The 11,963-nt window shown below is 40.7% G+C and overlaps 1 protein-coding gene across 1 annotated transcript; it reads left to right on the top strand.

The window, feature by feature from the left end:
- Nucleotides 1-619: 619 nt before the first annotated feature.
- Nucleotides 620-11,885, top strand: ark2cb (arkadia (RNF111) C-terminal like ring finger ubiquitin ligase 2Cb). The gene is made up of 8 exons (XM_056772771.1): nucleotides 620-952; nucleotides 4,054-4,372; nucleotides 8,440-8,574; nucleotides 8,651-8,774; nucleotides 8,852-8,956; nucleotides 9,480-9,575; nucleotides 9,689-9,792; nucleotides 9,872-11,885. The coding sequence occupies exons 1-8, from the start codon at nucleotides 892-894 to the stop codon at nucleotides 9,987-9,989; spliced, it is 1,062 nt and encodes a 353-aa protein (XP_056628749.1). The 5' UTR covers nucleotides 620-891; the 3' UTR covers nucleotides 9,990-11,885.
- The last annotated feature ends 78 nt before the right edge of the window (nucleotides 11,886-11,963 follow it).

Below are 11,963 nucleotides of genomic sequence, written 5' to 3' on the forward strand. Positions count from 1 at the left end.
AATGCCTAGAGCTCAGTGCTTTTTAAAAACAGAACAACAAATGCTAAACAATATAGAGGCCTACATTACAATAATTCATACAGTTTTTTTATAAAACAAGACTTAATTGTTTTGAAATCAAATTTATTTTGTGGGTTTTTAAGTCAGGTTCTTTGTTGTTGTGTAAAAAGTGAGACCAAATGTAGTAAAAGTATAGCCTGAATACAACATTTTTTACAGTTTTTATGTATGTAACTTTATATGTAAGAAATGTCGAGCGGCACAAGTGTCGTTTTATGGTTCCATGATTATGATGTACTGTACATTAATTTGAATTTAAATGCACTAGAGCTGTACAGCCAACAATAAATAAGCATTCTTAAATATATAGTGTTTGTTTTGCTGTTTGTAAAATGCTGTTCAACACTTATATATTACATATGTAATATATATGTATTACATACGCAAAAGTTAAATTGAATGAGTCTGGTGTGAGAGCGCCTCTGGCGGACAGAGGACATTACAGCAGTCTGCTGCTTTACATGAGCTCTCGTTCATTACAATGACTCGGTTCGCTCGGACAATTAGCTTCAGAGAGGCTTTGCGTTTCCTTTTGGTGTCAGGATGAACGATTCGTTCACTTCTTATGATGATTCTTGTGTTTTAATACATTCGATTATATTGCACGGGGTAATGGTAAATGTTATATGTTGTCACGCGTTGTTCGCGGTTCCAACACGTCACCCGGTTCGAGCGAATCATGCGATGAACCGATTCAGGAGAACATGCGAGTCGAACATCAGTGTCGCTCCTCTTTGTCCTCGCGGTGACTGACTGCATATGATCCCGCTGAATGTACGATATTTATCCCCCCGTTTATATTCTAAATTCGTCAAAGAGAGGATCTGAAGGATGGTTTTAGTTCACGTTGGATATTTGGTTCTTCCCGTCTTCGGCTCAGTGAGAAACAGAGGTATTTATAACACATTATTTCACATCTGAGGGCCTTTGCTTGTTCAAAGCGTGTTTATTAAAACCCGAGACTGTTTTATTTGCCGCCACCAGTCCAAAATGAGAAATTAATCGTTGGAAATGCGTTCATTTGATGTTTAATTCGCGTGTCTGTGAGGTTTGATTCTGATCTGTGGTGATCTGATAGCCGACTGAACGGCGCTTTCTTCTTCACATTTAACCATAATACATCAAACGTCAATTAATTGTCTTTGTTCTGAAAAGATTGGTATTTTCTATACGGTAACGGTTAACGATATCGTATATTTGAGCGTAATGTGATTTGAGGTTTCATTGGTCAGGTTAGCATTTACCTCAGTATGCTAACGATGCTAATGCGGGCCTGAGATTAACGGACAGCAACCGACACACAACCATCAGCGCGAACGTTACATCAGCAAATAAAGTGTAAAAAGCGTGTTTTTAATCTGACGTACGTCAGTTTGTGTGACGTCATATAACGGTAACGTAACGTGCACCGCCGTGATTCACATTCACTCCGATGTGTTTTTATTATGATTATTGACACGAGTGTGACTGGCCGGTGGATTTTCTCCATCACTGATCTCATGAAGCTTTTTTTATATTTCTGTTTCTGATCTTCCGCCTTTGATTTCATGTGCTTTATTTCTGTTCTTTTCTCCTGTTTCATAGTCTGTGGAGGCTGAATCTACATACTGCATTATCAGATCATTGTGTTTTAATGATCATCTGTGTTCTGATCCCTCATTTCCTCTTTCCATCAGAAGACGACACAACATCTCAGATCTGCTCAGCTCACCTGAGACCAAACACATTCAAACACAGAGAGCCTAACACATTCAGACTGTCTGATCTATGTGCTGTAGTGTTGTTATAACCCACATCAGTAGCTGTAGTAAAGTGACTCATGTATGTGCCATCCAGCTTTGGTAGTCAACAACACGTATGTAAATCCCTGTGAAATGGATGCATTTTGTGCTTGAATAATAGTCACCGTTCGTCTCCCTGTGTATTGAAAACCTTTAGGTGTCACCCACCTGTGCTTCTTCATCCATTACCTCTGCCCTTTACACAGTCATCCATTATTTGAGAGAAAAGAACATGAAAACAACAGACAAACGGCAACTTTTCCGATTTGGCTTTATTGTTGGGCGAAAGCCGCCGATCACGAACGAAAGTGAGGATTTTCAAGCCAAAATGTCATCCATTTGGCAGGGACGATTTTAATGATCTCCTGCACTGCCATTATATGAAATACTCCATTAGAGCTCAAATGTCTATTGTTTGTTTGTGCTTTCTCTACCTTTTGTTCCGGTACTAGACTTCAGTGCATGATTCATATTATTATGCTTTTATTTTGTAACGATTCTCCATTGAATAGAGTCCAATGTAATCTTTCTGTAGTAAACATATACCGTGCTGTACTGTAATGTGTGCTGTAGCCAATGCATCTGCTCATTGGATGTGGCTTTTGTTCTGTTAACCCTGTACTGAGCATGGTGGGCCTTGCTATCTATTGATCAATGTTGTTTTTATTTGTTGCATGGACTTATTATGACACCAATCCACGTTTACTAATATTTTCAATAAAGATGATAGTATTTTTCCTAACCTCCAGTGTGCTTCTTGCTGATTATCATTTATTGTCTCTCCCCCCTCCTCTGCTGTGACAAAGATAGTTTGATTTCCACGCTTCTCCATCATGAGACCTCAGTGAGTTGATGTGTGGTCATTTACGGCCGTCACCGAGGCACTTGAAAGTGCGCTGCCGAGACTTTGATAAAACGTTAGAATGGCGTTCTGTGGGACACGTGCAGCTGCACTTTCAAGTCGTCTCGGAGTAAATGATCCGGATTCAACGTATACGTGGCCTTTTTCTGTGGCGTGTCAAGGTGTGTGTGTACTCATTTCATCTCCAGTCTTCTAACTGACACAGATGCGGTCTTGTGTGAGGATTATCAATGATTTGCTCTTCATTCATTCATTTATTCATCTCTATTACTAATGTCAGAATCAGAGCAGCGATATTTTCATTGAAGGAATAATGAAAAGTCAAAATGATTTCTTCAATGTGCATCACAACAAACCGTCCTCCATCTCTCATCTGTCACACCTCACAGACATACTGTCAACATTCCACCTCTTTACTGAGAGAGTTTTGTTCTAGAAAATCTACAAAACATATTAATCCGATACAATTTACAGTGCATTAAATCTATACATTTTTCAAATGTTTGTCATACTGACAAAGAAACACATTTCAGTGTCACAGAATTGCTGGATTAATGTTCTTATATCGGTGTAGATTTCTGTCCTGCGCTCTTTATTGCTTGCAAAACTCTTTTGGATTTCTTCAGCTGTGAGTGCCAACGGCTTTTAATAAACAGAAGGTTTTATTTTCGTCCCGCAAACATGACGATTGTGATTTATCAGAGTAAAACACGTGTTACATGCGTGCTGCTTCTGAAAGGAATAACAGGTCTGAGTTCAGATTGTTCTGGAAACAACACAGAAATGTCATTGGATTTGCAATTTCACTTAAAATAATGCGTGACAAACACACTTGATGATGCAGGAGCTGTGTCCAAAGCATTATTTCATGACACATGCGTGTGGTTTTGAGTGGATGAATGGGCAGCACAACAGCTGTGAATCTCTTCAGTTTTCATCTGCTGTCAGTAAAACAAACTGAAAGTGATGTTGAGGTGAGGAGACACGGACTGTCTTCACACAACACAACAATACACTTCACACACACACACATGATGTCATCTCATCATAATACACATTTACTCACAAACATGATATTTTAAGGAATCTAAACTAGACTTTGAGTGATGTTTGCTAAATGAAGCAGTCGGTCAGACCCGTTCATGTCCACATTTATGGTAAAACAGCAGGATGTAAAACCTGAAGTGATTTGTGTGGAGAAGAACATGTCATCTGCTCATAGTAACACACGTGAGGTACGAGGAATGTTACACATTCACTGTAAACACACACAAACATGTCCCGTGACAGTGACCTTACAGAAGATGTTCTCTTATAACCTCTGCTGTCATGTGGTTGTTGTTGTTGCAGGATCTCATTTTAACAGGCATCAGCACAGTCATGCTACCTCCTGCCGTCATTTCCACGTCGGGCCGCAGACACAGATCCCCGTGGAGTTCCCCATGCCTCATCCAGGACAATCTCAGACGGGGATCAGCCATCACCTTGGGCCCGCTCACCAGCCGCCTGCCGCCACCGCTGCGTTACATCCGCCCCTCGGCCACATACCAGCACCACCTTTCCAGGACATCCCGAGCCCTCCCTTCCTACCTCAGGCTTTACACCAGCAATACCTCATCCAACAGCAGATCCTGGAGGCCCAACACAGGAGGATCCTCCCACAGCACAGGTACATCATCATGATCTTCATCATGATAACACCCTCAAAACACAGTACAACGACAACACAACAGAACACACACTCCTACGTGCAGAATCATGTGTGTGTAAACATTAAAACACACACAATAATCACTTCACCATTCGTTTCGACTTCACTTTTCCTGTAGTTTCAGAATTTTGATTTGGCATTTTTGTTTTCATATTAATTGTAGTTACTGTTTTTGTATTTTTTAAATTCAAATATTTACTTTATAAATATATATATGTTTTATTTAGATTTTTTTCTGTTTTAGTTAAATATCTATTTTTTGGAAATAATTTTACTACCTCGTTTTACTTTAATGTATTGCTCAGGCAACATTTCTAGATTTAGGCTAATCATATTTAATCTTTACTTCATAGTTTTATTAATAATGTTAATTTGTATTTAAACTATCCAAATCTCTTTAGTTTTGGTCAAATATAATAGCCTTTGTATATTGATACTTATTAGTTAAGTACTTGTAGATTTTAAGATGAAAGTACACTTTCAAGTATACTGGTAAGCTACAGTTGAAAGAAAAAGTATGTGAACCCTTTGGGCTTACTTGGATTTCTTCATAAATTGGTCATAAAATGTGTTCTGATCTTCATCTAAGTCACAACAATAGAGAAACACAGTCTGCTTAAACTAATACTACACAAACATTTTACGTTTTCATCTTTTTTTTTAACACAACATGTAAACATTCATAGTGCAGGGTGGAAAAAGTATGTGAAACCCTAGGCTAATGACTTCTCCAAGAGCTCATTGGAGCCAGGAGTCAGCCAACCTGGGGTCCAATCAATGTGATGAGATTGGATGTGTTGATTAAAGCTGGCCTGTCCAATAAAAAACACACACCAGTTTTGAGTTTGCTGTTCTGAAGAAGCGTTGTCTGATGTGAACCATGCCTCGCACAAAAGAGCTCTCAGAAGACCTACGATCAAGAATTGTTGACTTACATAAAGCTGGAAAGGGCTACAAAAGTATATCTAAAAGCCTTGAAGTCCATGTGTCCACGGTAAGACAGATTGTCCACAAATGGAGAAAGTTCATCACTGTTGCTACACTCCCTAGGCGTGGTCGTCCTGTAAAGATGACTGCAAGAGCACAGCGCAGAATGCTCAATGAGGTGAAGAAGAATCCTAGAGTGTCAGCTAAACACTTACAGAAATCTCTGGCACATGCTAACATTTTTGTTGACAAATCTACAATAAGGAAAACATTAAACAAGAATGGACTTCATGGGAGGACACCACGGAGGAAGCCACTGCTGTCCAAAAAAAAACATTGCAGCACGTTTGAAGTTTGCAAAAGAGCACCTGGATGTTCCACAGCACTACTGGCAAAACATTCTGTGGACAGATGAAACCAAAATTGAGTTGTTTGGAAAGAACACACAACGCTATGTGTGGAGAACAAAAGGCACAGCACACCAACATCAAAACCTCATCCCAACTGTGAAATATGGTGGAGGGGGCATCATGGTTTGGGGCTGCTTTGCTGCCTCAGGCCCTGGACGGATTACTGTCATCGATGGAAAAATGAATTCCAAAGTTTATCAAGACATTTTGCAGGAAAACTTAAGACCATCTGTCCGCCAACTGAAGCTTAACAGAGGATGGACGATGCAACAGGACAACGACCCAAAGCATAGAAGTAAATCAACAACAGAATGGCTTCAACAGAAGAAAATACGCCTTCTGGAGTGGCCCAGTCAGAGTCCTGACCTCAACCCGATTGAGATGATGTGGCAAGACCTCAAGAGAGCGATTCACACCAGACATCCCAAGAATATTGCTGAACTGAAACACTTTTGTAAAGAGGAATGGTCCAAAATTTCTCCTGACCGTTGTGCAGGTCTGATCTGCAACTATAGGAAACGTTTGGTTGAGGTTACTGCTGCCAAAGGAGGGTCAACCAGTTATTAAACCCAAAGGTCCACATACTTTTTCCACCCTGCACTATGATTGTTTACATGTTGTGTTCAATAAAAACATGAAAACGTATAATGTTTGTGCAGTATTAGTTTAAGCAGACTGTGTTTCTCTATTGTTGTGACTTAGATGAAGATCAGAACACATTTTATGACCAATTTATGAAGAAATCCAAGTAAGCCCAAAGGGTTCACATACTTTTTCTATCAACTGTATAAGTTTAGTAGTTTTTGCATGATGCGACACAACCAAAAACATGAGTACCAATTATCATTTGAAACTTTGTCCATACTGAAGGCAACGTGGCGTGACTCCACATGATAATCCCTTAACGCACCACTTGAATATGGTGTAGACACGGTGTTAAGAGTTTACCATTAAAGGGATAGTTCCAGGGCTGTGGAATTAATCAAAAATGAATACTGCCCTCCAAAGATAATGTGCAGTAACTATGCAAACACTGGAACTGAAAAAAAGCCCTTTAAAGTTTTACTCAAGTGATTCATTTTGCAGTAAGTGCAAGATTGATCCAGGAGACTTTGTCACAAGATAGAGCAGGTGTCACAAATCCCATTTCAAGCCTTAACTTCATTTTGAGTAAATGTGTAGTAACTGCGCTTTGCTTTTGTAGAGCAGAATATTAGTCCTCAATTTTGGCCTTCAATAATTACAAAAAACAAATCATCGAGGTAAAACGATTATTGAGCTGCATTCCATTTTGCCAGGATTCTCTCTATTCTTCTGGTATAAATACCCAGCGCAGCCCTTTCCTTTACAGCTGTTCAGCTGTACTGTTTCTATTTCAGTAGAATTTACATTTTCTTTGTTAATTTAAAAGTTAATGAGTAATTGTGTTAAATAATCAGGATCTCAATATTTGGCAAAATAATGGTGTCAGTCTTCGGACATTCTTAGAAATATCTTCCAGTGTATTTAGAAGAACAAGAAAAAGTACACAGGTTTGGAACAATCTGAGTGTGAGTAAATGAAGACAGAATTTTCATTTTTGGGTCAAGTATCCGTTTAATATATATCATTTAAGTATACTAGTCCTTTAAAAGTATACATTTTATATTTGAAAAATACAGGGCACTGTCTTGAGTACAGACATGTGTTTGACATATCGGTAACACTTTAGAATACTGTTTCTTACTTAATGTGTAACTAGGAAGGAATACAGCAGAACTAATAGAGCAGATGTCAGTATTAATGAGGAATTACTTAATAACTATGAAGGAAGATGTGTGAACTAATCAGTATGGAGGAGCACTTGATCATTTTGTTAAGTAACAGTTTAGTAATCAATAGCTTTCCAATTCACTCATTCCTCCTTAAGAACTACTATGAGTTATGTACTGATTCAGATTCTACATAAATAACTATGAAGTAACTACTAAAAAACAGTCATATACACAATTGACATCACAATAATAATGCAGTGGATATTTCTTCTTTTTTTCCTATTGCTAGTACTACTATTATGGAAATGCACTACTATTGCCACTATTACTACTACTATTATAGAAATGCAATATGTATATCATGGAATTCTTGTACTCAAAAAAAAAAAATTTTGTTTTGTTTTCAATAACCAGAAATCTACTCCCTCACTCCAATTGCCTTGTCCTGATTACCCACTTACCTCAAATAGGTTTATGATCTTCAAGTACAGTATGTGTGTCTGTTTTCCACACTATATATCACATTACCATTGAGTATTACTCTGAATGTGAGGCAATGACTGGTGGAAGTGAAAATACAAGGAACCCATTATTAATGTATGAAGAAATACTCCATCATTCTGAGAGAATAACTTAGAACCTGGAACAGTATTCTATAGTGGAAAGGTAGAGAACCCATTAATAATTACTTAAGAATGACCACATAATTCAATGGGATCCCTACATTTCCACTCTAGAAAACTGTTACAGGTTCTAAGTAATTCTCTCAGAATGATGAAGTAATTCTCTATTCATTAATAATAGGTTCCTTTGCATTTTCCATGAAACAGAATTCTAAAGTGTTACCGACATCTCTCCATGAATGAATTCTGCTCTCACAAGCTTTTAAAAAAAGTCTTTTTGTAATCTGATGTTTGTTCTATTTGTGTGTCAGACACGCTCAAGACAGACCCCTGCACCACCCGCAGACGCTGCGACCGCCGTACGATTACCCCCCGTCCCTTCACGTTCCTCCGCCCGCAGGCCTTCCACAGCAGCCTCAGCGTTATCTGGCTGAAGGAACAGACTGGTGTGTCTCTTCTCCTCGATGAGAACATTCACTGTGTCTGATGATGATGCTGATGCTCATGTGTGTTTGTGTTCAGGGATCTGAGTGTGGACCCGGTTCTCCCGCAGTATCACATTCCCCCTCTCTCACAACATTACCAGCATTACCTGACGTCTCCACGACTCCATCACTTCCCCAGGAACACAACCACAGCACAAGTGGTCAGTTTGTCTGTCGATCAGAAGGTTGTGAGTGTCCGTGTGTCATTGTGAGTGTGTTAACCTGATGTCATGTGCAGGTCGTCCATGAGATCAGAAACTACCCGTATCCTCAGTTACACCTGCTGGCTCTGCAGGGACTCAGTCCGTCTCGACACGCGTCTGCCGTACGGGAGAGTTATGAGGTATGTCACCTGACCTTACACCACATCTGTGAAATTGAGTCTGGACTCGAGACGGTTTATTGTAGTCTCGGACTTGTCTTGGATCCGTTAGTATCTGCACTCGGACTCGATGAGTTCTAGTTGATCTCGACCGAGTCTGATCACAATAATGATGTTTGTTGAAACTTCTACATTCTTTCAACATTAATTGTGTTGGTAAAAGTGATGTTGACTCAATGCAGTCATCACTGGCCCAGAATGTGTAAAAAGACTGAAAATGTGAAGTTGCTCTTCAGCTTTATGTAATTTTGGTGAAATTTCGACACCTGAAGTAAATAAAATGACCTGATTTGATCTGCTTTTTGTTCATTACAAATAAAGTATGCGGTCTTAAAGAGGCTTCATCTGGAGTCTGTCTGGACCGCCTCATTTGGACTCGGTCTTGACTTGGACCTGAACCTCTTTAGACTCGTTCTCGACTCACGGACTCGACAAAGGTGGACTTGACTACAGGTTTTTAATCTGGATTGTGTTTGGATTGCAGGAGCTTCTGCAGCTGGAGGACCGACTGGGTAATGTGAACCGAGGAGCCCTGCAGAGCACCATCGAGAGATTCACTTTTCCTCACAAATATAAGAAGGTAAAATCAGGTTTGAAATGGTCGCCGCCCTCCTCTACATCGACAGAGAACAACCGTTTTGTGTGTTTCTGGAGTGCTCACGCAGAATGTGTTTGTGATGTTGTGGCGTGTAGAGAAGACCTCTGGAGCTGAAGATCAGCACGGACGAAGAAGAATTGGACACGGATGAAAAATGCACGATTTGCCTCTCAATGCTTGAAGACGGAGAAGATGTGAGGTACAGTAAACACACACACGCACGTGAACATTCTCCAGCGCCGGCTGCTCGTTCTGACGTGTTGTTCTCGTGTTCTCAGGAGATTACCCTGCATGCATCTGTTCCATCAGGCGTGTGTTGACCAGTGGCTGGCCACCAATAAGAAGTGTCCCATCTGCAGGGTAGACATTGAGACGCAGCTGTCCCCCGATAGCTGATGTCTCGCGTAGCACCAACATCTCAAGTCCTGTCGTCTTTCTCCGTCCCCTCGTGGGTACTTTGCCAAACGTGTGTCGTCTCTTATCACCTCTCACCTCTGACCTTTGCCTTCTGAGCCAACCCACGACGTAGAACAGGGAGGAGCGCAGACGCACGCGGAGAAGATTTCATGGCGTCACACAAGACGCTCTCCTCAGATCCACCCAGCATTTTCAGGGTTCAGTGGGTCACGAAGGAAGCATTGCAGCATTAACCAATATAGCACGCCACACGCGTGTGCCGCATTTATCAGAGGTGATGATGCTTGAGTCATGGGTGTGGTGTGATGTACCAGTGAGAGCAGGCTTGCCATAGACATGAACTGTGACCCGTCTGTGTTTCGTGCTCGCTTACAAACGTGGAGGATTGTGTGAATTAATGCATGAGGAGGACGTCTCGAGCGAGATCTAATCCTGAAGACACTCACTGTGTTCTTAACGCGAGTGGAACATGTTACCGCATTGCCTGTAGTAGCACAAGCACACGTTTATAACTGTCTCCGTGAGTCTCGTGACGTGTGTGCTTTCGCTCGCTCGTCATATCGTGCATGAAGCCCGTTCACGCGCGCGCGCGCGCTGCCATTTCTAGAGGACACAAGGGAGTAAAGCCATTCGTTTTCTAGAAACCAAACATTGATTCTTTTCTACGCCGTTCGCGGTCGTTCGCTTTGTCGCTTACGGTGGCCGAGCTGTGTGTACGTGACACAAGTAGCTTCAATGCTGGAAGAAAATATTTATTGTCGTCTTTTCGTCAATGCACTGTCGCGCGATTCTTTCACGTTTCTTGCTTTTGCACTCAGTTTCCTTGTGTACGGTGCACTCACATCCAAATAAAGCGAGGGAGCGGACCCGTTTTAACACCACGTGATGACGTGATGACGTGTCCGTTACGCCGCACGCTGACTGACCACTTTTAATGTACGTGACGTAACTGTTGTTCTGTAGCATTTCAGCAGACGTTGTTGTGTCGATGATATGACGATGTCGTTTTTCAATCTAATAATAATAATAATAATAATAATAATAATAATGGTAAATTGTGGTGATGATGATGATGCGCGTTTCTGCTTTTCCGTTGCGTAGTTTACACATGAGATCTTGGTCCAAATGCCTTAAGTATTTAACAATCATAATTTATGACTTACTTTACCTGCTCTGGGTGCGCGTTTTGAGTTCCGAACTAGTATCGTAATGTAATCGATTTATTTATTTACGTAAGCAAAGCGTGTGTGTATAAATACCTCATCGTGCTGTAATACTTTATTGAGAGTGCTTTGCATGCGGTCGTACAAGTGTCAAAACAAGCGAAATAAACCCCGAGCGCGCGCTGAGCTGATGCTCATTACATTCGTGCAGTTTCATGGAGTCGTTCAGCTGTGAGCTCGTTCATACGGACTGGAATAGTTGTGCATGTTTCTGCGCACACATGCATCGCTGTTGACGTCATTGCTGATGAATCTGTGCGTGTTTTCTAATAGTGATGACGAGTGAGTTTCGCTGTGGTTAGAGCTGCTTGTCTTGTACTCGTTTGGCTTTAATTTATAGTTGGGTGTCGGCCAGCTCTCTGTGCACTGCGCTCGAGTCTTTCATTCTCCCGTTATAGAAGCCCATTGGGTTTATTTTTCTGTGATTGTTCTTTATAAGAGGGGCTTTAAAACGTCCGAATGCATTCGTACAGCTACTAGTATTGTGGTACAAATATACTAATATTTGAAGAGTTTGCTTCCAAAATGAGAAGTCCGTTTTTAAAATCATGTTTTTTTATTGTGCATTCCAATTCATTTCAGTTTGGGATTTAAAGGGTAATTCCGGCCAACAAGAGAAAATTCTGCCACTAGTTACTCCACCCTCAAGTAGTTTATCATCTGTACATTTTTCACAAAAAGGTAGTTTTGGAAGCTTCTTACTCCTGCTTAGATTGCAACGCATCATAAA

The sequence above is a fragment of the Triplophysa dalaica genome, chromosome 18, assembly GCF_015846415.1.
Source record: "Triplophysa dalaica isolate WHDGS20190420 chromosome 18, ASM1584641v1, whole genome shotgun sequence".
Classification (NCBI taxonomy): Eukaryota; Metazoa; Chordata; class Actinopteri; order Cypriniformes; family Nemacheilidae; genus Triplophysa; species Triplophysa dalaica.

Bases quoted from the DNA above. Each gene is read 5' to 3' on its own strand.
- ark2cb (XM_056772771.1), top strand. From the start codon at position 892: ATGGTTTTAGTTCACGTTGGATATTTGGTTCTTCCCGTCTTCGGCTCA. The intron at 953-4,053 runs GTATTTATAACA...TTGTTGTTGCAG, and splicing joins CGGCTCAGTGAGAAACAGAG to GATCTCATTTTAACAGGCAT. The intron at 9,793-9,871 runs GTACAGTAAACA...TCGTGTTCTCAG, and splicing joins GAAGACGGAGAAGATGTGAG to GAGATTACCCTGCATGCATC.